The sequence below is a fragment of the Juglans microcarpa x Juglans regia genome, chromosome 2S, assembly GCF_004785595.1.
Source record: "Juglans microcarpa x Juglans regia isolate MS1-56 chromosome 2S, Jm3101_v1.0, whole genome shotgun sequence".
NCBI classification, from domain to species: domain Eukaryota; kingdom Viridiplantae; phylum Streptophyta; class Magnoliopsida; order Fagales; family Juglandaceae; genus Juglans; species Juglans microcarpa x Juglans regia.
In genome coordinates, this window is record NC_054597.1 from 18,423,745 (window position 1) to 18,449,222 (window position 25,478).

Below are 25,478 nucleotides of genomic sequence, written 5' to 3' on the forward strand. Positions count from 1 at the left end.
CCATTTCACCTCCTCTTGTGTTAGTCATCTGGGAAACATCCTCTAACTTACCCTTGGATAACATACTTATGTCTCTGTGTAAACTTTGATTCTTGTTGTTTGTATTGAATAAACAAATATTATGCTCAAATGGTGCATGCTATGGTTGGTTGACATCTTTGAATATTCATGCTATGTTCAAATGATACTTGCTGGAAATTCTGGTTTAAATGACATATTTGGAGTTTTGGAAAATGATATATGCCATGTTGAAGTCTTCATATGTTATATTCATGTATATGTATCTAAATGTTCTAATTATTTCAAGCTGTTCACGTGATGCATTCTTGGCATATTGAGCACAAGTACATTGTTAGATGATAAGTTGCATGGTTTCATCACAAGTACATGTCACATGTTTGGGTTGTGCATTGAAAGAAAAAGATTTTGTCACGAGCCCAATGCTAGGATGGGGGAATATTCTAGTGAAACTCTTATGTCTACTTTGGAGTGCCTAAATTGGAGTGTTAACCCCATGGTTGATGAAATACAGTCAACGGACCTCGAATGAGTTCTTTTTAAATGATTCCAAAGTGAAGTAGCCGCACCTAACACTAATGGGTGCTACACATTGAAATACAATGAAGGCAAATTGTGAATTTTCTTATCATATTGAATTAGACGTACTCACACTCGGTCAAGGGACAACAATGTAATGTTGTACCTAGCAGGCAGTCCACGGTTCCTAAAGGAAGCCATGAGGTGTTCACCAACATTATTATATGAAATAAGATTACAAGTGATTAATAAGAAATGGAACTTTGATATTTTTTACATCATTACTTTGTTATATGATTACAAGATCAATGTTTTGAAAAAGGAATCTAGATGGGACAAAAATGTGTTTTTTTCAAGGGAAGTTCAGCTTCTAGCTCTCGGCCTACGAATGAGGATAATCTCAAAGATGTTGTGACCCTTACAGTAGGAGTACTAGAACAAGTTAAGGAAATCCGAAGGATTTTAAATCAGAAGGACAAATGCACTTGGAGAATGGAATAAAACAATGTTATGATACATTTGGATGAATTGTTTTGGAAAAAGGGTTGTGGTTTAGACCCTTACTTTTGTATTGGGAGATTTCTTAAACAATTACTTTTGGGATTAATAGTATTTCATTTGGTACCATATTAAATTTCTCAATCTTTATAGTTTTGAGATTTTTCCACTGCGATTATTGCATACTACTAGAAACTTACTAGGTGCATTACATATTAACTGTCATGAACGAGGGGTACGTGACCTTGTGTTACATGTCCTGAAACTTCAGTCTCCGTCAAATCCCAAGTGGGGTCTAGGAGTGTCTCAATTGTATTCATTATAGTAAATAAAACACCCTTACAAATTGTTTCAAAACACTTCCAATAGACATCTAGTTGCATGTGTGAAAAGAGCTTCAATAACTGTTTTGTCAATGCATGTCGTGAGATGGCTAGGCTCTAACGTCCCGAAAGGAATTCGATCGATGAATATCTTTAGATTTTAGAAACGTGATTTCATGAATTGAGCGATCGATTAGATTTTAGTCTGGTAGTGCAAGCGGATCTCGGTCCACTATAGAGTTGAAAGTGCCGTTTTATTTAATTGAGGAACTTAGAGTATAACTTTTTGAAATGAATTGCACCATTAGACTTATATAAATATTTAGGATTTTATGATACAATAACAAATTTCGAGTTTCTTGGGTTAATAGTAACCCGTCAAGAGGGAGTCGCGTGGCATTTGGTTCAAACATATGTCAAATTTTCATGTAGGATGTACAAATTAGCTTAGAATCATCAGAAAACATTTTTGGAGTATGGCACAATCTCCATCCATTTTGAAGATCCAATGGACACTTGTCAAGAGGAGTACAAGTGTGTAAGTGATTGGAGTGAAAACCAAGCAAGTGAATCAGTTTCTTACACAATTCACTATTCCATCCACTCTCAAGTACTTTTTAGCAAACCAAAAAGAGGGTTTTAGCCCTTATGAAATCCCAAAAACTTGAGGGGAAACCGAAACCCTAAATCTCTAGGGTAACCAAAATCCCAAACTTTTTCCAAACCTTAAATGCCACTCGGTTTTGATCAGGTGATTGCCACTTGGTTTAAACCACTTTCACAAGCAACCAACTACTCAAGTACACTCTCTTATACCTCATCCACTACCTAACCGAAACCCCATTGAAACCCCAAATAGAATGTCATTTGCTTAGCCCCTCCTTAGTACCACCAAAACCCCTTGTTCCCCCAAGCTTCTTCTACAAACTTTCCTCCACTTATAAGGCCATACCATGGCTGACTTCCCACCTCATGGTAAGCCCTAAATAATGCCATTAAAGAAGGTCAACCAAGCAACCACTTACACCTCAAAATCATGACTCAGTAGCAACAAAATCCAGCCCACTCCATCAGCTTTTTCATTCTCCTTTTCACAAGTTAATATCACTTCTTGTGTCATAAACACAACCATCAAGTAACACCTTATACACTCCACACCCCACCCTCATTTCTTCTCCCACACTTTGCAAAATTTCCTTTCCTTCCAAAAGCAAAACCAAGAGAGCTAGAAGAGAGTTTTTCTGCAGCTTTGAGTTTCTTTGTTCCAGCCCTTTGTAAGTCTTCTCTCCTATCTAAAATCTCTAATAGTTTATTAAGTTATGAGTCTTGATTACTTGGGAGAGTATTGGTTGAAGTTTTAATGGAGTTTGATGGATGAATGTTGTTGTTGATGATGAAAGGGTTCGGTTTGGATGTTTGTTGTTGAACCTTGGAAGTTTTGAGTTGTTTTGATGAAACTATTTGTGAATCTCAGTTCTATCAAGTTTTCACATGATTTTTTTGTAAGTCATGGTTTGATTTATAGCATATTAGGTTTTCATAAAACGATTATTCATGATCTATTAAGTGCTTAGAACCGATTCCTTCAAGTGAGTTTTGTTTGGTTTAGATTGTTATTTGAGCCTGAGGATCTTGAATCTATGGTTTTATTTTTGTAAATATTGTTCTTAAAACTTAGATATATGAATTAAGTTGGTTTTTTTAAAAGCGTTTTGGCTTAGGCCTTGTTGGATTTTTGATAAACATGCAAAGAGTATATTTTTAAGTATGATTTAGATGCTCTCAGGTTAGGTGTTTGTTTTGATGGATTATTTGCTATGACATGTTGATTTTGATGCTTAGATCAAGTTAGATCTTGAATTTGAGGTATATAGATGTATTGTTTCAAGACTTATTTCATGTAAATCAAGGATTTAGTCTCTGTAATTCTAGCCAAAAGCATGCAAGTTTCAGTTTCTATGATTTCATTGTAAACCGAGTTTCATTTGTTGAGTTTTGTGATTTTTATTCTTAGTCAAGCATGCTATCAACTAGGTTTGAATGGAGAATATGTTATAATTAAAGTTGTGGACTTTTGGAGTCATTGGATTTTAAATGAAAGTATTAGACCAAGAACACCAAAATTAGGTTCGATTTGACCTAATATTGATGTTTTGTGTTATTGTTTGAAGTGGTGAGTTTAAGTTTTTATAAAATATGTGATTTCTTGGCATGGTTTTTGAAATAAGAATGCGATATTTGAGAGTTGCCATTTTCGGCTAAGCATGATAGTGTGTTGAATGGACAAGTAGCAAGCAAAAACATAGTTTTTAGCCTAAGTGCGAATCGGCCTAGAAGATTTCTTATAGTAGGATGTATTTTTTGTAAATTCTAAGCCCATATTCGGATTTAGGATGAAATGTACATGAGGTATTTAAATTTTGGTAAGTTTTGGGGTCCATTTGCAATTTTCTTAAGTTTAGGGGTTAATTTATAATTTCTCAAAGTTAAGGGGTAATTTTGTAAATTAAGCCCAAAGTTGGTAATTATGTTTTTATGAGGATTAAGTAAGAAATTCTTACCCTACAATGTATCTCATTTCAACTTATGCTACACTTACGTTACACATGACATTCTGTAAGTTAGCTTCTAATTATTGTATTTTTATGTATGTAAGGTGGTAAGGTGCGCTATTTATATTCATATTTTACTTTATGCTTATTTAATTGTTTTATAACATGCCATGCCATGTCATTTTAATCTGTTACTTGAATATCTGTTACATACCATGAATATAATGTCATAAGCATACAAGACGTATGTCTTAAAAATATTTCAAATCATGCATGAGTTGTTTTGTTTTATCACGACCTCAAGTGATAGGATGGGAGACTATCCTAGTGTAACTCTCATGTCCACTCTAGAGTATTTTTAATGGAGTGAAATCTCTTAGGTTGACAAAGTACCGTCAGCAGATTTCGAATGGGAACTAAGTAACTGGTTTCCAGAACAAAGTCATGCACCAAACTCCAATGGGTGTCAAAACATGCTAAAAGTACAAGTTATGGATTTACCTTCGGGTAAAACCTTCATGAATGACATACTCACAGCTGGTGAAAGGACCTATGATGTGATGCGGTACTGGCACGAGCACACGGTCTATGAGGAGCAGTGGAACGTCCATTTTTAAGTAATCAAACATGTATATGTATGGATGTCTCATGTTCATGCCAAGTTATTATGTTTCTAAGTATGCCATGTGCATAAGTAAGTTCATGTTCATGAAGTATACATGTCCCTTTACTGTCATGCATGCCTATTTATACTATTAGTAGCTTAGGAGCCTTACTTTTTGAAATTTATAAATATCACTTTAGTAGTCACAACTACCATCCCTTCCGAATGGTAGATGATGTGCCCGGGATCTGAGAACCCATGCACCCCAACTGGATGATGTCAAATAGGCCGAGAAGGAGCCTCGGGGGCTCATGGAGGTGATCCTCCAGCTTTTGGATACTATTTTGGAGCTTGTAACCGAGCTGCGTGAGCAACTTGGTGTTTAGTGTAGTCTCATATTATGTCTATACTTAAGGAATTCTGTCTCTAGTACTATGCGCTTTGATTACAGAATTGTTGGATGGATGTTATAACTTTTGACATGTGAATATTGATGGAAATATGTTTATGTTTTGGGATTAGCATTCTAGTACATTACGTATTGCTAAAAGAAATTATCCGTTGTGATTACTGCGTAATATTAGAAACATGCTAGGTGCATTGCATTATTAACTGTCATGAATGAAGGTATGTAACCTTGTGTTGCATGTTCCGATGCCTCAAGCTCCATCAAATCCCAAGCAGAGATTAAGGGCGTCAAACAGGCATTACAAACATATAAGAGATAATGCAGACAACACGTTTGAAGGATTAGAAATTCGGTGGAGTCGTCACCTCTAGAGTGGAGCCCCATGCCTCATAAAGGAATAGGTGAGGTATCATGGTGCCAATGATGCTGGCCGATTGGTCAACACCGAAAAGAATGTCAAGCATATAGTAATCCATAGGGATGTAAACGTGTATGTAATTTGGTTCAATCACAGCAAAAATATAAATGGAGCATATTGTAATAACAACGTAAACATGTATGTATGTACCAGAATCTAGACTTCATACAAAAGAGGCTTCTCGCACTTCATAACTTCAAACCATTATATCGTTTAGGAATACATAGAGTTAGTCGCCAAAGGCAACCGACTAGGTTACAATCGAGCACTTGACTCAGTTATGAACATCCTACAAAAGATATGAAGTAGCTATGACAAACATTGGTGCTAAGACAAGTCCTAGTCTCCTTAGTCAAGACTCAGGTGAGACTAACTCCTCTTCCTCAAGCATCATACCAAGGTTTGAACCTGCATAAAATTCTATGATCTCAAGAACGAAACTATAGGTAGGTTAGGCAGCTATGACAAGACCGTTAATGAAAGATAATGCTATTAAAGATGCAATAAAAATATTTATTGTAATTACTGGAAAAGCACATAGGTGCATGGGGTGGTATCACCCTCTTTCTTGCAAGCTTCGTACATCCTCAAAACCTAGCAAGGAATCATTCTCTTAGTGAAAAACATATATATAATACATAGGCATGATGAGGAATCACCCTTTTATGTAGCCCCATCATTAGTAGCAATAGCAGTTAAAAGTATCGAAAATATTGAAAGCATCAAAAATTAGTGAGTAAATATAGCTAGAAACAGAGTGCTGGAAATATTTATTTATGCCTGTAGAAAAAAAGGAGTAAGATTACAGATATGATGCAATGTCTCTCACACACAACATTCAGTCCCAATTACCCAACATTGTCTTAGAAGCTAACCTACCTTCCTACATTGGAAATCCTCTCGATGTCTCCCTGCTCCATGTTTTCCGCAACAGTCGCCCTCTCAAGCTCTTTAGTGAACCAGGTCTCAAAAGTGAGATCTTGTCACATCTAAATCCTTTAAATAGAGTAGAAATGCCATGTATCCTTTCTAATGTATCTCTAACTATAGATAAAGCTAGGTAAAAATTTGAAAATCCGACTCTAAATCTGACTTCGCTCTGCCTATGACAAAACAGAATTGGAGTCGGATTTCCTTCTAATTTTTCAGTCGGAGTCAGAGTTGGAGGTGTCGTTGGACCAACTCCGACTCTGAATCCGACTTCGATATTGTATATATGTTATAAAAGTATGTATTTATCTATATATTTATCATATATACTTGTATAGTTATATAACTAGAACTTATATAGTTAAATTCAATAATATACTAGTATGAGCTAATTATTATAAAATAATATACTTATACTATAATATAAATAGAATAATGATAGTTTAGTTTATATAAACATCATAGTATTACTACCATATATAATCAAGTATAGAATAAGTTAGACACTAGTATTTAAATAAGTCTAGTATAATAAGTTAATAACATATATATTAATTTATTAAAGTATAATAACATGTAATTAGACACTAGAAAGTCTAGTATATAATTAAGTTAGACATTAGTATAATAACATATCATACTAATATATAATAATATGTAATCAGACACTATAGTATAAGTCTTATTTAAGAATAAATTAGACACTAGTATATAAATAACTAATAAGTCTAGTATAATAAGTTATTAACATATAATACAAATTTACTAAAGTATTCTAACCTGTAATTAGATGCTAGAAATAAGATTAGTATAGAAATAAGTTATAAATAAGTTAATCACTAGTATAATATAATAGCATGTAATACTATAGTATAATAACATGTAATTAAACACTAAAAATAATATGTAATACTATAGTATGATAATATGTAATTAGACACTATAGTATAAATCTAGTATAAAAATAAGTTAGATTTTAGTATAGAAGTAAATTAGTAGTGAATGATTTAGTTTTAATTTTTGATTTTTTCAAAAAATTGATATTTGAAGGCCACAAAAAATTATTTTTTAAATAGGCTAAATATGCTAAATATGAAACTAAAAAAAAAAAAAGCCCAAATTTGAAAACCCAAATCCGACTCTGCTCCGACAAGTCGGAGTTGGAGTCTGATCTAAGCCTACACAAATCGGAGTCGGAGTCGGATCTAGAGGAATCCAATTTCGACTACGTCAGTGCTCACCTTTAACTCTAGATATGCTTGGGTGTCTTGTCATAATTCAAGATGACAGAGACAGGAGACCAAGGTATGATCTACACACCCATACGGTCCGCCAACTCTTCCATCCCTCCTTGAACAAGGGTTCTCCACGTGGTGTTGGGCCATAATTTTATGTCTAATTGAGATGACTCATCGTGCCTTCACCTTTACTTGCAGACCCACTCCTGACATGACCCTTCTGAATGATACTCACACCTTTCTAAAGTCTTCCATGTTATCCCAAAAAGTTCCCATGATTGGTTGTGTCAGTAGTTGTCCATAGTTCTTATTTGGCAAGTAACCCTCTCTCGCCTTGGACGGTTAGTGCGCAACTCACCCGAGCTAATCCTTCCTCCAACTCCTCATTCTCGTCCTCACGAGAGATGATTTTTCTAGCTTGTCTGCCATAGCCAAGTTGCTCATCTCTACCTCGCTCTAGGAAATATCAACTGGATTCTCACGTGGTGCATGCTCACCCAGATGTTGGACTAACCGCACTCGATGTCTCCTACTGCTAGTTCCTAAGACAATTGGAGTCCTTTCCTTCAACTCCACGAATGATCTATCCCTTTTCGCATTAGGTACGACCCTTAAAACCTCCCCTCCATATAAAATGATTTCATCCTTGAAATTCAATGAGAGCTCTCCCTTGCCTGGTCCTCTCAAGGGAGGTGAGTTCTGACGATGGGACTCGTCAATGACTCCAGTAGCTTCTGAACATAGATGGACTTTCCCTCAATTGCATCAACAGTCCGACCTTTATCATTTGAGGTTGATACATGAGATGACTCCTCATGTCTCCTCCATCTACTTCTTCAATCGTGTCCCACACCATTTTATTTTCCCTAAGGTTAGAAATTTTGAATTGAAGTATGGGGAGAATGATAGTCATTTTATAGATGCACTTGTTCTCGTGCTTTGTCTATTATGCTCCTTACTCGTGCGTTACATCTCATAATTGAACTCGAATATATATGGGAATTGCTCCCTCGTGATCCGCTCACTTTTCCATGTAAACTCATTGTTTCTCGCATTCCCCCACTGCACCTTTATATAGGGCACAATCTTTGACCTCAGTCTTTTCTCTTTTATGTCCATGATTTGTACAGGTCTTTCTTTGTACGTAATATTTGGATGTAACTAAACCAGATTTGGTTCAATTACTCGAGCCTTCTAGTTTCCAAAACTTCTTCTAAGCGATGAGACGTGGAACACGTTGTGAATAACTTTGTATTTTTCCAGCAGCCAAACTCGATACGCTACTGGGCCAATCCTTTCCATCACTTAGTAGGGTTCAATATATCTTGGGCTTAGCTTCCCTTTTAGCTCAAATCTCTTAACACCTTTCATTGTGGATACAATGAGGTACACCCATTCACCTTCCTCAAAAGCTAGTTCTCTCCTCTTAGTATTAGCGTAACTCTTCTATCTATTTTGGGCTGTAGCCATCCTTGCCTGTATGAACTTGACTTGCTCCGGTATCTCTTGGCCTTGAAGGATGGTAGAGACTGATGGGGACAAGGCGTTTACCCTCATTTTGTCCATCATGTTAGACTGTCCGCTTCTTTCCACCCTGCCTCAAGGCTTTGTCAACGTTATCCAACATCTCCAAGATCAAGACCATAACCCTATGATGATCCTCTTCATCTTGGTAGCATTCCTGCTTGATTCACTGGTGTTCCTCTTCGAACCTTGCTGCTTCGCGTTGCCTCATATTACTTCTGACGGTAAGGTTGCCTCTCATACAATCCTCTTTTCTCACACCATGACGAAGGTCTCAAGATTCTAAGTGTTGTGACTAGAGTGGGTAGTTCAAAAGTTATTTATAATGATGCTTCTGCCTTTCAATTGACCAAGCTACCCTCACTTAATGTGTTCTAGGTTAGTTACTAGAACTTGAATAAATAGGGAAAGTGCTCCTACATGACTTGCTTACTCTCCCATGTAAACTCCTCATTTCCTGAGCTTCCCCATTGCACCTTTTCCAAAGGTACGGTTTTGGACCATAACTTCTTCTCCTTCCAATCTATGATTTGTATGGGTCTTTCCACATAGATGAGATTTGGCTGCAATGGAACTAGAGTTGGACTAATTATGCGAGGTTGTTGGTTTCCAAAACTTTTTCTCAACAAGAAAGCATGAAACACACTAGGTAAATAGATGTCTCAAACTCTTGTGGCCCATGTAGAATCCTTGAATGAATCTCCTATAATAGCTTGCTAGTCCTAAGAAACTCCTTACTTCGTGTACCACTGTGGGACGCTACCAGTCCACGACTACCTCACTCTTACTAGAATCCACTGAGACTTCTCCCTCGGATATCATGTGATCGAGGAACTTGATTTCCTCTAACCAAAACTAACACTTGTTGAGTTTGGATAACAGCTGATGCTCCTTCAGTTTTCCCAATACCAACCTCAGGTGGCTCTTATGATCTTCGACACCTTTGGAATATACTACGATATCATCTAGAACACAACCACAAATATATTAAAAAATACTCTTCATGATATCCAAGAATGTTATTGGGGCGTTAGCTAAACCTAACGGCATCACCATGAATTTGAGGTGCCCATATCTCATTCTAAATGCAATTTTGGATATATTACCTTCCTTAATTATCAATTGGTGATAGCCGAACCTAAGATCAATAAGAAAATATCAAGGCTCCCTGCAACTGGTTGAATAAGTCATCTGTCATGGGCAAGGGATATCTATTCTTTATTGTTATCTTGTTCAATTCTTGATAATCAATGCACATCCCAAGTGTCTCATGTTTCTTTTTAACGAATTATACCGGTTCTCCCCAAAGCGATGAACTCAGCCTAATAAGTCCCTTTGCCAATAACTCTAGTAGTTGACTCTTTAACTCCTTTAACTCTGATGGAGCTATTCTATAAGGTGCCTTAAGTACTAGAGTTGTTCCAGGTTCCAGCTCGACTGAAAAATTGACTTCCGTAGTTGCGGTTAATCCTGGTTATTATTCAAACACTTCCAGAAACTCATCTACTATCGGTATTCCTCGTACTTGCTAGGTTCCCTCAACTTAAGTACTAGGTGTACTAGGTAAGCCTCACTTCTACTTGCCAAGTCTTTTTTGGCTTGTAATGATCTAATTATTCCAGGCATTGACTGTAATTTACTGCCCTGGAATACCTTTCCTTCCTCTCCAAGCACTTGAAACAGTACTGTCCATCATTGGCAATTTATACTCACATAAAGTCAGAACAACCAATCCATTCCTAGGATAATATCAAATCGAGTAAATTAAAACACTATCAAGTCTGCCTCCATAATGACTTCGCGACTCCGCCTATTTCGAGTGGGCAACTCGTAACTATATTATCTCCCTAGTTGGTAGTGCTACAAAGGCTCTCTGTTTCATCGGCTCAGTCTAATGGCTGCTTATCCTAGAAAAAGTATTTGACACGAATGACTAGGATGCACCCAAATAAAATAAAGTACTCGCGTAATACTCGAACATCCTAACTCGCCCTAAAACAACCAAACCAAGTTGACCCTTACAACTACATCTCTTAAATTACTATTCAGCTAGACTAAGATTGGGGTTTCATACCTATGATGACGCCCTCCTCCTAGATCTCTAAAGCATCCTCGTCAACCTCTCTTGGTGTTAAAGCGTACACCCTTGCTTTCACAGTCTACCTGTAGCCACCCTTCGTCCAATGGGGCCCATTCTTTGTCCTTGAATCACCTAAGGGAATTTTTGGTGTAATGTCCTACTTATCCACACCTATCTCATGAGAGTGAAGCCTAATGACACTCTGCCTTGTGAGGCCTATGGCATTGACCATACACTGGTGCTCTGCCTCCTAAATGTACTATGGGAGTAGTTTGTAGGTGAACCCCTATCCTTGTTACAAACTTCTCGAGCAACCCAAACCAATAACTGCTTCCTTCTCCCTTAAACGTTCTTCACTTTTGGCCTAATGCAATGGCCACTAAACTGCAATGTTTGTGCTCCATGATTGAGGCCACGTTCACTAATCTTTGTAAACGTTGTATCTAATGATAGGCCACTTATGTCCATATACGCAACTGTAATCCATCTTGAAACCATTCAACACACATCTCTTATATAGAGATGAGATGAGGGGCAAACCTTCCCAACTCCATGAACTTAGCAGCATACTACTTGACCGTCATGCTACCTTGGACCAGATTAGTGAAATACTTTGATTTCTGCTTTCTCATAATGGTGAGGAAGTATCAATCGTCAAACTTTTTCTTAAACCTCTCCCAATTAATGGCTTCCATGAGTCCATAACAAGCAACTGTCTCTCAACACTCCACCGAATTGCCGCTTCCACTCGGAGCAGATAGCTCCCATATAACACTTTTTGACCCTTTTAACCTTTATTGGTCCTTCATTTCCAAAGAATTCTAGGTATGGATAAGCCAAAAATTGTTCATACATACACCCTCGCTGCTCATCATGTGGGTGGTTGACCTATTGTATTTGCTTCTAACATTGGAAAACTATTGTTACTACTATAATACATCCATGATACGGTTGATAGCTCGTGCTACTACACTGTCCCCTTCACCACGAGATTGATCGCCCTCACGATCACCCATGGGTCATCCATTTCGACGAACTCTCGATTTCACCATAATAAAATTATGCCACACAACTCAAATCTATTACTTTCTAGCTTAACTCTCGCTTACTACAGATCAAGCCTACCTAACTAAAATTCAAACCTATATTAATAAGAATCAAATCCTATTACTTTGGTACTATTCCTAGATGACATTATGGATTTAGCAAGAGCTTTCAAAAGCTCTAATACCAAGTTGTGGCTCCCTTGTTCCTCGGTAAAGAGTTCGGCGAGGATCCGCAGTGACAAGAGTGTGAACTAGTTGGCAACAGCCCAAATCTTACTCAGCGCTAATCGGAGATTAAATCTTACTTGGGGCCTACTCCACGCCGTAAGTATTTGTTTTTCCAAGAAAATCAATTTTCAGCCAGATCTAAAATGCAAATGACAAATGGAAGCTTTTAGCTTTTGCAAATCATAAAGTTCATACTTCTTTGATCATTATTTCTCTGTTCTTTGTTTTGTCCATTTATTTTTCCAAAGTTTCACCATATATATATGTTTTGGTAATGATATGATATGAAAATTCTATGAATAGTAGTAAAATTATTTGTAAATAGTAGTGGAATGGTTTGAGTTAAGATGTTTTATTGAGTTTTGGGAAATGAGGGAGAAAAAATTGAATAAAAAAATTCAAGTTAAAAAATAGTTTGAATATAACTTTCTAATCTTATTTTTATTTTAAAATTTGAAAAAGTTGTATTGTTTGAAAATTTGAAAAAGTTACAATGATTAGGTAATAATTAGATGAAAAAGTTGAAGATGTGAATTTGAAAAGTGTTTTGTATTTGAGTGATATTTGAAAAACAAATATGGGAAGTTTTGAAAAGAAAATTATGATAAGTTTTGAGATGAGATGAGGTGTTCTCACTTCCCAAACATGACCTTAATCTTTCCCATTTTGTTGAAAAAGTAGAATTCATTACTTCATGGTTGTAATGAAGGGATAAATGTGAAAGGTGTGGTCCAATCCTCTCATGGGCAGTCATGGCCTCAAAGCACTGGCATTCATCGAATGCCAGTGAACTTCAAAATTTGCCTTATTTTACGTTAAAATTGCTGTATTGAATTCATCAAAGAGTAAAAGTTGAGGCTTTGAGCTACAATGAATCACTCTCCCCGGACATATTTGGCATGACACTGTTCACAGGCCAAACGTATATTTTATTCATTAATTCCCATCCAATTACCTGTAGTTTTTTTCCCACGTATTTCTCTCTATTTCTTTGGCCCTCGCGTTCTCACATTTTCTCTCCCTTTCTCTTATTTTTTCTCTTCTCTCACCATTGTCTCTCTGTTTCCTGAGCGATTTTAAGTGGAGCTATTTTCTCTCATTTTCTCTCCATTTTCTCTCTTCCCTTGAGAACTGTCTCTCTATTTCCCTAAGCGATTTTCTTTCGTTTCCTTTTGTTTCTCTCTCTTCCAACTACAAAGATTTTTCCAGTTTCCTTGAGTAATTTTCTCTCAAAAGTACGATCGAGCTGACAAGCTCTAATCGACCTAGCTTCTCACCCAGCATTGCGTTCCCCAGTCCAACCCAAGAAGATTCTTAACCATAATGATGAATTTTAATTAATGTGAGATATAAATCTTATGAATTTACTGTCCATATTTGATTGACATTTTAATGATTAAATATTTGACATTTTTTCTGTCTTATACCTCAGCTGGATGTTCAATATCTTTATCCTCATGCAACAATTGATTCTAGTATTGGACTAAACCCAACTCCTCCTTTGGAGTTTCAACTGCAACTGGCAGCAAGGATCTCAGTTAGCTTGGGTCAAAGTTGGATTTGATATAGCTTGTGGTTCCTTCCCTCATTAGTTTTAGATGAAATCAATTATTTAGTCTTTCCCATACTCATTATTTTTTGTATTTAGTCATGTAAATCATCAAGTCAATGGCTTGGAATTTGCAACAATGCATTCTTGATAGGTAAAAGAGTATTTTCCATACTCATTGTTTTAGATACTTGGTTGGTAATTAAAACACTTGCTTCATAGGGGTAAAGGTCATTTGTATGAAAAGAATCACAAACAGAACAAAGGCTTTCTTGCAATCATTTAAACAAATGTGTTTGCTGGTTTCAAAAATTATATATGTGATTGTTGGGTAGAAGAAGGATTGACAAAATATATTTGTTGAATTATTAGATTGAGGACAAAAATTAGTTGGCAAACAATAATTTAATTACAAATTAAATTATTAATTAACATACGGTTTGTATGATTGCAAAATATGAACAAAAAATTAAAAATATTATAATTAAAAAAATAATCTTATATTATTACGTTGATAAATCCAATGGCTAATTCAATATGGAGTTATAGATGGGAGGTTTTAGATTTATAAAAAATATGTATTTTTCATCAAATTTTAAAGATAGTTTTAATGAACCCAATGCCAATAAACCCAATGCCAATGCTCTCATAGCTGGATTTTCACTTCATGGCTATATTTGCAATTTTAATTTTAGTGAGATCACATTTTTGAAAATAAATAATATATCAAATTATACAAATTCTAGGACTACAAAAAAAATTGGAGACATTTTTAGGTATATTGGAATTTTATAAAATTTTGCAGAGCATATGGGGATTATAAATTTTTTTAGGGGGTGCCATTTTCTATATTTATAAAATTATGAATAAAAAACTAGGGTATATTTTGATTTTTCAAAAAACATTTGGAGGGGCCCCCTAAGGTAAATGTAGGTCCGCCACTGTGTCTTCCTCATGTCATCCATGGTTGCTGGGGAAGAAAAATTTTGAGGATATGAAAAAAAGAGAAATGATTCAAACGGCCATGTTAAAAGCTCAAACTATGAGCTTGAGTATTGTTTTGATGTTGTTAAAAGCTCAGACTATGAGCTTGAGCATTGTTTCATATTGAGCCCTTTTTTCTTTTTTTTTCTTTTTTCAGTTTGATTCAAATGCGTTGGATGCCAATGTCTTGATTGATATTAATAGTCTTGCCAATGTATTTCTTTTTTCCTCAAAATAAATAGGTGTGAATCTCTTAAAATAATGACTATCTCGAAACGGTACATCAAAACGTATCAGTACCAAAATATTTCCTTCCAGTATCTCAACCAAAACGGAATTCAAAACTTTGGCTGGTAGCCTCTAGAGATTACTCTAGAGAAGACAATTTGTAAACTAATTATTGTTGATAGTAAAAGTTTTAACTAGACCATATCTCGTAGTTTTTCCTTTCGCATTGGAGGGTTTTCTACGTAAAAATCTTGGTGTCTTGCTTGTAGGTTGCTTGATTTTCTTTATTCTGTCTATGAGTTTAGTTTTACTAGATTGCCAATTTAATTTGCATAAAGAATGGTATAAAATATTTCGTTGTATTTTTTGTGTTCACCCTAACAACCCTAATTTATATACCAAAACTGAAGTTCCCTAACAAAACTTTCAACATTTAATCACATATATATTCATCTATAATCAATGGTAACACTAACAAAAAAAAAAAAATTACACAAGTCTAGAGGTATAGAAACTTACAAAACTAGCCCCTCAAAGCTTGAGCAAAAATACTAATTTGATGGTTTTTAGGCTATGGGACTGTTTACAGCTTGATAGCTATGTGTTGTATGGTGAGTTTTGGTGTAATTTTGATGAGATTTCACTTGAGATGCTCAACAGGTGTTTAGTTTATGTTTCGGCTTTGGAAAGGCTATGGAAAGAAATGGAGCAGAAAATTTAAAAAAAGAAGAAGAAGAATGGGCTACGCATGAAAACAAAGGAAATGTAAATGGATGGACATTTGACTATAGAACTTGGACATGCATCCATGTGAGAGAGTGGGCTAGCTTGATTTACAAACAATGCTTTAAATTTCATTCCCGTGATCATTGGAGGCTAAATACTAATATTTCGATATCAGTGTACTATTTTAGGATTATATATATATATATATATATATATATATAAGGTAGAATTGAAGGATTATATATATATATATATATATATAAGGTAGAATTGATGATTTATAAAATAAATATTAGTTGAAAACATAAGAAAAAAAGGTAGAGATATTCGTCTTAAAAGATATTTTTTTAAGCCATGGGGTTAATCATACGCCTATGTTTTACTCATTAAGACTGCCGATGGGTGTTATAAATCCTCTTATATGTGTACGTACACCCAAACAGTATATAATATATGCGTACGTGCGAGTGTGTGAGAAGATATGAATATTGTAACTGTGAATTCAGGTTAGAGTGCTTTTCTTCTGATCTAAAAGCAAAGATTACAAATAACTTGAACTATTCTTTCGACTTCGATTATAATATAATACATGTAACCACTACAAGGCGTATGATTAAGAGTAATTGACAATTGGTATGATCATGCAATTTAAACAGTTACTGGTGAGGGTGACGATGAAGGGACACGATTTTCGGCTGGGATTTCGACAAACTCCGAGAGAATTGCCCGGAATTCATCTCCACTCATTGTTTCCTTCTCAAGGAGGACTTCCACTATCTTGTCAATGGCCTCACGGTTGTTCTTTATGTGGCTCAATGCAATTTCATACGCTTTGTCTGATATCCTCTTTATGGCAGCATCAATGTCTTCAGCAAGCTTTTCGGACATTGAGTTCCTGGCCATCATTCTCATGATAACATCACCACTCTGAGCTGCGTCCATAAGCGACCATGGGCCAATTTCGGACATTCCAAATGTGGTTACCATCTGCAAACAGATCAATCAAATCCCTCCATTAACTTTTTATGGGAAAAAACAAGGAAACTAAGGTTACTTTTGAGACCTGATGGTTTGACACAAAATCAAAGTAGGAATGGCATTAGACATTGCCAAAAGTGGAGCGGGGAACCAAGCAACATTATGTAATTCTGATCATCGGCCAATTCTAGCAAACACCAAATGGACCCTATTTTAAAGAAAACAAAAAAGCCTAAGAACTAAGAATTTGTACTCTAAATTCATACTTGAAACATCCATCCAACGGCCTTGCCTGCCAACTCCCTCCCTCCAACCCAACAAAACCACAAAAGAAATAAAAGATCAAAACTAATGGTAATTTGGCATTGCACAATGCTTGGAGCATATGTAAATGCTGAATTACCTGTTTGGCCAAACCAGTAATCTGCTGCAAATCACCAGCTGCACCTGTTGTCACCTCTGGCTCACCAAAGATCACTTCTTCTGCAGCTCTGCCACCAAGTCCACCAACAATTCGTGCAAACAGCTGCTGCTTGGAGATCAGGGTAGGGTCATCTGATGGAATAAACCAGGTAAGACCCCGTGCTTGACCACGTGGAACTAGGGTCACCTTTTGAACAGGATCGTGCCCTGGAGTCAAAGTCCTTCACAAAAGAAAAAATAAACAAATAAATGAAATCAGAAATTACTTGGGGGTGGCAGTAAAGAGACCAACAATAGCTATGAAGGGCAGAGAAAGTAAAAGCAAACAATAAGATATGTGGGAATGATGGGACAGTCCACAGGCTATGGAGATTCAAGATTCAATAATAATCATGCTGTTCTAATTCAACGGTTCAACTCCAATCCAATTATTAAGAACTGAATTTAGATTTTAGAAATTCAATCATATTACAATTCAAAAGCAAAAATAAAGATTCCGCATTTAAATCATTATTCTTCATTTCACATCAATAAAATAGCCCTTTTAACAAATAAAATCAGTATCAATACAAAAATGTAAGTACCACTGCGTAAGTGTATATATTCATGCACCCTAATGGGACTGAACCCATATTTACCTCTCTTTCTTGCTTAATTTTATTTTTTGTCATTAATAATTAACCTCTAATCATTCTTTTTATGGGCACCAGATGAAATTTGGTCCATGGATCATTGACCATGCTTTAAATATTTAATAGTAACACGGTTTTAACCTTTTGACATATTTATTAAGAACTCTTCTGACAAAAGATGCTGGCATATATAAACCCTTCAGGTGGTAAGAGCCTTGGTCTTGGTGCTACACTCCCTCTAGGTTGAAGGTCCAAACCTCGAATGCAAACAATTTCTAGGGACAATTTTCCCTTAAATTACTCAAAGTGTAACTACGGGAAACTCCTTCCGAGGACCCGTGCACCCGTAAGATTTGTCAAGGACTTTATTTGGGACACCCAATGTAAGGAAAAAAAAAATACTGGCATATGTGATTAATTCTGCAGTGAGCACCAGATTGAAAGTGCATACATCCAATTCAAATGGTCTGCATCTGTCACACATTCTAGAAACACCCACGTGTGTGAGAGTGTGTGTGGGTCCAAGCAAGTGTTGACGCATGCAAGGAGGGAGGGAGAGAGGCAGGCGGCTGGGGGGTGGGGGGGGGGGTGGGGGTCCAGCTGGGATAACCATAATCTACTGAACCACAACAGTACTGTGCAAACAACAAAGAAGCAGGGTGAGCATATATTTCTGAGTAGGCAAAACTAAGAGCTGGGGAATTACTGCATGATCCAGATTTCTTAGAGGATTCAGAATGTGCACCTCTTCTTCCCCTAGACAGGATATAAGGGAACTTATTTCCATTTTGGAACAAATGATAAATAACTGCTCTACTTGTTGGAAGTATTGGGAATCAATGATCTGTTTGCCTATCCTAGCTGCATGATTAACTGTAACAAACCAGCAATGCGCTACTCACATCAGCGAGGTACTCATTAAAGACTAGACAACATTGGTGTTTCCTGCAACAACTTGGAAAGTTAGTTTCCACTTCCATAATTAAATCTAGTCTAGTGTAGTATCACAATCTCCATTCAAATTCCTACATTTCTCATAAATGCCCACATTAGGCTGCACTGCAACTGAATCACCTTCAGGGGCGGAACCACATAGATGGTTGGGGGCGCCATGGCCCCCACAAAATTTTTTTAAAAACCTTACCATGTACCTAATTATTTTGAAGGAGCCCACAAAATAAGATTATTTGGCCCTGCCAAGACAACTTCAGCACATTAATCTCATTTTGAAAACTTTTTATTTGTTAACAAGTTTTCCATGCCCTTTTTTTGTTTTTATTTATCATTTATTTTTTCAGCTTTTTAAGGTTTCTTCTGTTTTCTCAACAATTTTCCCATACTTGCACCTATTTTTTTTGTCATTAATAAAACTTCAAATTCTCTTGAAAATTTTTTTTATTCTTTTTCTACTCATCAAAAAAAATTATTCTTTTTCTTTGGTGCCTATGCAAGTAGATACATTTTGAAGAAGAAAAAACCATCTAGTAAATTAACAATGTCATTTCCCCAACTTGTTTTACACTTTTCCTTTCAAGTCTTCCACTAGCTTATTTTGACTGGTTTTGTTAGTTACATCTATACCACCATTAAGTTAACAGATCGAGTGAAGGCAACAAATCTCTAGTGGCTAACATGCCTATTCCCAGTCTATATTATATAGGCTTTGTAATATTCAATCTGAACATTCAAAGAAGAAATTTATTTTTTGTTTTCATAATTTTTATCTTCACTTGTGCATCACGATGAATTTGTGGAACATTGTCAGGTTTTTTTATTAAAATGATCAGCTTTGAATGAGTTCAGTAATGATTTTTTACTTAAGGATTTTGAATAGATCACTAGTAATGTGAGCATAATCATATAAAGGGAGACCACATGAATCTACATGCTCTTTTCACATCGATTGCCCCCACCCCCCCAACAAAAAACTTCTGGTTCCACGCCTAATCACCACAGTACCAAATTGACCTTAGTACTATTCAACACTACCCAAGTAAATTAATCACATGCCTGATTCTCCAGGATGATTAATCATTATAGAGACTCCAAGTAATCACTTATAAAGCCTAATTTTACCTCGTATATGACAAATATTGCACTTAATACAACACCCAAAATTAAATTTCATATATCAAATTAATAAATATAACATATATCCATAGTAAATGTAACAACATGCACTACACATTAGCTGTCAAAGAAGGAGCAGTTTCTTAAAATATATATATATGTCTACATACACACATGCACACTAGACTATTGAGAGACATATATAAGGAATACACAAATGATCTTCAGTGTAATCAAATCAAATTTTAGTACAGAAGCAGTCTTTAAAATAACAATTAGAAACGATATTATTCTTTATTGTAGGTTATGAGAAATGAAATTCTTGATGCACATTAATGAGACTTTGTGGTCAAAGGGCGAGCTTGGGATGAGATGTAGTCTCAGACACTGTGTTCAAGTCTGCACCAGAACTTCCCCTACATTACTTGATACAAGGTATTTGTTTTCTTTGATAAGTTACTTGATACAAGGTACTTAGTGGGTAGAATCGTGTCTGTGGGGTTTACTCCCCAAGGGTGGTAAGGTGGTGAGGCTCCACATCATTAAAAACAAAATGCCCAAACAGCTCCCAATATAACGAGCTAGTAACTTAAGGGGAATAATCTACATGGGAATAGTGAATAGATAAAATAATGTTAACATTTGAACATGACCTTCTACAAATTGTTCAATTGCCAATATCTAAAATACGCAAAAGCCATTACCACACTTACCCACAAATGGCATGCCCGACTTCATGATATGCCACCAGACTTTTGCTTTTCCCATCTGTCATTACTGTTCCTTCCATTCCAGCTACAATCCTATCAATTGAATCATCGATCTCTTTTGACGAAATTGCGGTCTTCCCACGCCTACCAGCCAATATAGCTGCCTCATTTAAGAGGTTTGCAAGATCTGCTCCACTAAAACCAGGCGTTCTCATGGCTATAACGTCAAGAGAAACATCTGAATCAAACTTTTTGTTGCTACCATGAACCTTTAAGATCTCTGTTCTTCCACGTATATCCGGAACATCAACAGTTACCTGTCAAAGAAACACAATCTGAGTAATTTACATACTAATAAGAGCAAGAATCATTTGATGAAAAACCCACACCTGTCTGTCAAACCGTCCAGGCCTAAGTAACGCAGAGTCAAGAATGTCCGCCCTGTTAGTTGCTGCAACCACAATGATACCAGTATTACCTTCGAAACCATCCATTTCCGTCAAAAGCTGGTTAAGAGTTTGTTCTCTTTCATCATTCCCTCCACCAATTCCAGTTCCTCTTTGTCGTCCAACAGCATCAATTTCATCAACAAATACGATGCAAGGAGCATTCTCCTTGGCCTTTTTGAAAAGATCACGAACTCGGGAGGCACCGACACCAACAAACATCTCAACAAACTCTGAACCTGAGATGGAGAAAAATGGAACACCAGCTTCACCAGCAATCGCCTTGGCTAGCAAAGTCTTCCCAGTTCCAGGAGGACCAATAAGAAGAACCCCTTTTGGAATGCGAGCCCCAATTGCAGTAAACCTCTCAGGCTTTTTCAGAAACTCCACCACTTCCATGAAATCCTGCTTAGCTTCATCTACACCAGCAACATCATCGAACGTCACACCAGTATTTGGTTCCATTTGGAACTTTGCTTTAGATTGACCAAAGGAAAGGGGGAACCCAGGTCCCCCAGGACCACCCATGCCTCCAGATGAACGCCTTGAGAGTAAAAACAATCCCCCAATTAAGATTAGAGGGAAAGCCAGATTCCCAAGCAAGTTGAATAATAGAGAACCTGAGTCTTCTTGAGCATTATGTGCTGCAAAGTCAATGTTCTTTTCCCTGAACTTCTGAAGGAGTTCTTGGCTGAGTCCTGGAAGTTGCACACGAACTCGTTGCACCCGGTTACCAAGTTCAGGAGAAACAGCCTCAACAATAGCTATGGTTCCATTCTCAAACAAATCTACCTTTTTAACCCTGTCATTGTCCAAATACTCCAGAAACCTAGAATAAGACATCCTGGAGGAAGAAACCCCTTGGTCATCAGCCTTAGCATTCCCACTCCCCAATAAAGTAGGCACGCTGACTCCAACATTTCCAAGCAACAACTTTAAAAAGTCTCTTCTCTCTTCATTTTGGCCCAAAGATGCCTTAACAAAAACTGATTTCTTTGCCTTATCAAAGGTTCGAAGGTTTGTAGGAGGCAAAAGAAACCTCCTATAGAAGTCCTTGCTCAAACTTTGTTTTCCACTGTGTGTAGATAAACCATTACCCACAAGACATGCGGATGATGCTGCCATCCCTGTAACACTGGTTTGATTTAAAAAAGTACTATATATAAACATGAAGTCTGCAAGATAAATTTATATTAAAACAATGTGGTCCAGTGAATGTGCCTGAGCACAAACTTTTTTTTTTCTTTGGATAGCTGTGCAAGAGCACAAACATAGAATTCGAGAAAAACCATGCAAAGAGGAATGAGCTTAGGTTAATATCTTAAGAAGCGTGGGCACTTTAAGGAAGTCATCCAATACTAATAGGTGGTAAACAGCTTAAAGAATGAAGCATTCCTTCTAATTAGAGAGCAAGATTCAATGCAGAATCAAGGGACAGGTTGAGCATGTTCATCCAAAGTGTAGTGGTTGAGCAAGTTCAAACTTTTCAAAAAAAAACAGAGAGAGAGAGAGAGAGATAAGCAACCACAAGAAAGAGATCATACGCTAGTTTGAACAAGACCAATGAATGCCATAGGTTATTCTTTTCGTGGAGAGGGTGGAAATCGCGTGGGAAATTAATTTTATTTAAAAGTTAGCTCTTACATGTACAATAGTTGGCATTTCTTAAGTGATTGACCCCAGATTGAAAGAAAACTCATCTTCAGACAACAATATAAAAATTTGAAATTGGCATTGCCATTTCTTCATCATTTTCCATTATCCTGAAAGGGCTATTTTTTTCTTCAAAAGAAATACAAAAAAATATTTACGCGTGAAACACAAAATTAATCGAGCACCAATAGATAGATATATGAATAAAGGAGAGAAAAACTTGGAATATTACTCATAATTTTTTCACTTTTTATTAATTAGATTATTATTCAATCTTTTTCTTACCAGCGTAGATTTCTTACTGTATGTAATTGACTTATATTCGGAATTTCATTTTATTTCATTCTCTAAGCCACTCGTATACTGAAATTTATAGACGCACTTTACCCACGAGAAAAGCTTGAAATTTGAAATATGCGTAGCACGGGGAAAACATCCACAGAACCAAACCCAAACTGAACAGAAACAAAAACAAAAATCTTAAAAATACTTCTCCATTTCCAACACCAAAATGTCACTTTACGAAATTGAACCAATAAACAACAAAAACCAACTCCTGTCTCGCAGATGTGAAGCTGAAACAATCTGAATGTAAAACCCATTTCTGATACCAACCAAAATTGACAAACGAGAGAAGAGAAAAAGAAGGAGTACCTCGAAGGCAGAGTATTTCTTTAGATGAATTGGGAACGGATGTAGCGTGTATATGCGTCTGTGCGCTAGATAATAAGCTAAGTTCTGGTCTATTTGGACAGATCCTGGACTTGAGAGAGTGGATGTGGCTTGCGAAAGTTATACGTGGCGCATTTATGATGGCTGCCTCGCCTTCGTGAGATTGTTTTTCGTTTTTCTCGTTTTCTCTAGCACTAAAATTGTAGGATTTTTTCTTTGGGAACTAGCCTTGGCCTAGCATTTGGAAGGAAATGGTTCATCCACGTTATTCGGACATCCCAAGTGGTTTCATACTATGTAGGACATATAAATACAAAAATATATTCTAAGTGATTTTTCCTATAATTATGTTCCTCCCCATGATTTTTCTCGTTTATTTTTTGAGATAAAAATTAAATAAAATATTATTAAAATATATATTTTTAATATTATTTTTATTTTGAGATTTAAAAAATTGAATTATTTATTTTATTTTGTGTGAGAATTTAGAAAACTTGTAATAATTAGAATAGATGAGATGTGTTAATGCCAAAAATTGCACAACAGGCCGGAATGGAGAAAAAAGTCATCCCTGACCCACGAGGTTGATTCGAGCTTCGATACGGTGTTGTCCGTGTTCATTCATGAAATAAATAATAAATAAGCATAAATAAATAAATAAAATAGAGACACAGGAATTTACGTGGTTCGGTATAAAAGCCTACGTCCATGGGTTGGTGGGGGCAAAATCCACTATATCAGGTGATGATTTTATAATATCTTATGGCCTTACATATTGCTCAATACAATAGGAGAATTTAGTCTCAAGAGAGTGCCTATAGAGAATTGGTGCAGAGTGCCTGGAGTGAGCCTGTTAGGTTTTTGGAGGAGTTGCTCCTTATATAGAGGTTATTTCCTTGGAGTGATAGAGCTCAATTTATCTTGTAAAGTCCTTTTCTTTTAAGAGTCTAAGTCTTGTGAAACCTTTTCTTTTTAGGAATCTAAATCAACTTATTTATCTTATCTCTTTCCTGTCTTATCTCTTGGCATTATCTCTTGGGTTTATCTCTTCCCTTAATAATAGGTTTCCAATGGGTTTGACCTAATCAATTTAGTCCCTAACAAATGCCCTCAATTCTTAAGATCTTTATCAAGAGGGCTTTGAGAATCTTCAAGTCATCCGTGATGAAGGTAACCTGCAGAAAAAGAAATTCCGGTAGCAGGTTCGTAGTTTTTCACTATTATGCAATGAAGATTTCCATTAGTGGTCCTTAAGAAGAATTTATAAAATTTGTAGTAAATGCCTTCAAGGATGAGCCTTTGTGAAGTTTGTTTGTAAGAACGTTTGCTTAGTGATTGTATGTGAATGTTTATCGTTAGTAAAGTGCTTATATTTCCGTGCTCGATTATCGTTTTTGGTGGCCTCAATGGATTTTGTCCCGTGCTGTATTTTTTGTTTGTGTTTTTCCGTTTTGATGTGGATGTAAGAGTTTGTTTATAGTAACCCACGCTTAAGTGATTAGGATGCCTATCGACTCATTCCCGAAGGACACCCGTGCGAGATGGTTATAGAGTTTGGAAGCTCGTTCCAGAAGGTAACCCGCTGCAGACGATTGTAGAGAGTGGAGACACTTGGATGTAGGTGTTAATGGGAGATCACCTCGACCATTTTACGTTTAAATTTGAGGCTAGTGGGAGATCCCTTGACCACGTCACATTTGGCGAGAATGAGTCAATGGGAGATCACATCGACCGGTACACCTTGTAAATATGAGCTTCGTGGGAGATTACCTCGACCACGTCACCTTTGGCGAGAATGAGTTAACAGGAGATCACCTCAACCGTTTTACCTTGTAAATATGAGGCTAGTGGGAGATCACCTCGACCACATCACTTTTGGCGAGGAGTTAACGAGAGACCACCTTAACTGGTTTACCTTGTAAATATGACGCTAGAGGGAGATCACATTGACCATGTCACCTTTGGAGAGAAGGAGTTAACGGGAGATTACCTCGATCGTTTTATCTTGTAAACTTGAGGC

At 36.4% G+C, this 25,478-nt stretch overlaps 1 protein-coding gene across 3 annotated transcripts; it reads right to left on the reverse strand.

The window, feature by feature from the left end:
- Positions 1-16,422: 16,422 nt before the first annotated feature.
- Positions 16,423-23,595, reverse strand: LOC121251638 (ATP-dependent zinc metalloprotease FTSH 2, chloroplastic). 3 transcript variants are annotated; one of them, XM_041150929.1, is made up of 5 exons: positions 23,441-23,595; positions 21,077-22,260; positions 20,691-21,004; positions 17,256-17,496; positions 16,423-16,861 (listed from the first exon to the last, which is right to left on the reverse strand). In XM_041150929.1, the coding sequence occupies exons 2-5, from the start codon at positions 22,256-22,258 to the stop codon at positions 16,523-16,525; spliced, it is 2,076 nt and encodes a 691-aa protein (XP_041006863.1). In that variant the 5' UTR covers positions 22,259-22,260; positions 23,441-23,595; the 3' UTR covers positions 16,423-16,522. The 3 variants fall into 3 exon arrangements, with proteins under 3 accessions (XP_041006863.1, XP_041006865.1, XP_041006862.1); XM_041150931.1 differs by having other exon boundaries at positions 21,077-22,268; positions 23,441-23,584; XM_041150928.1 differs by having other exon boundaries at positions 21,077-22,308; positions 23,441-23,562.
- Between the last annotated feature and the right edge of the window lie 1,883 nt (positions 23,596-25,478).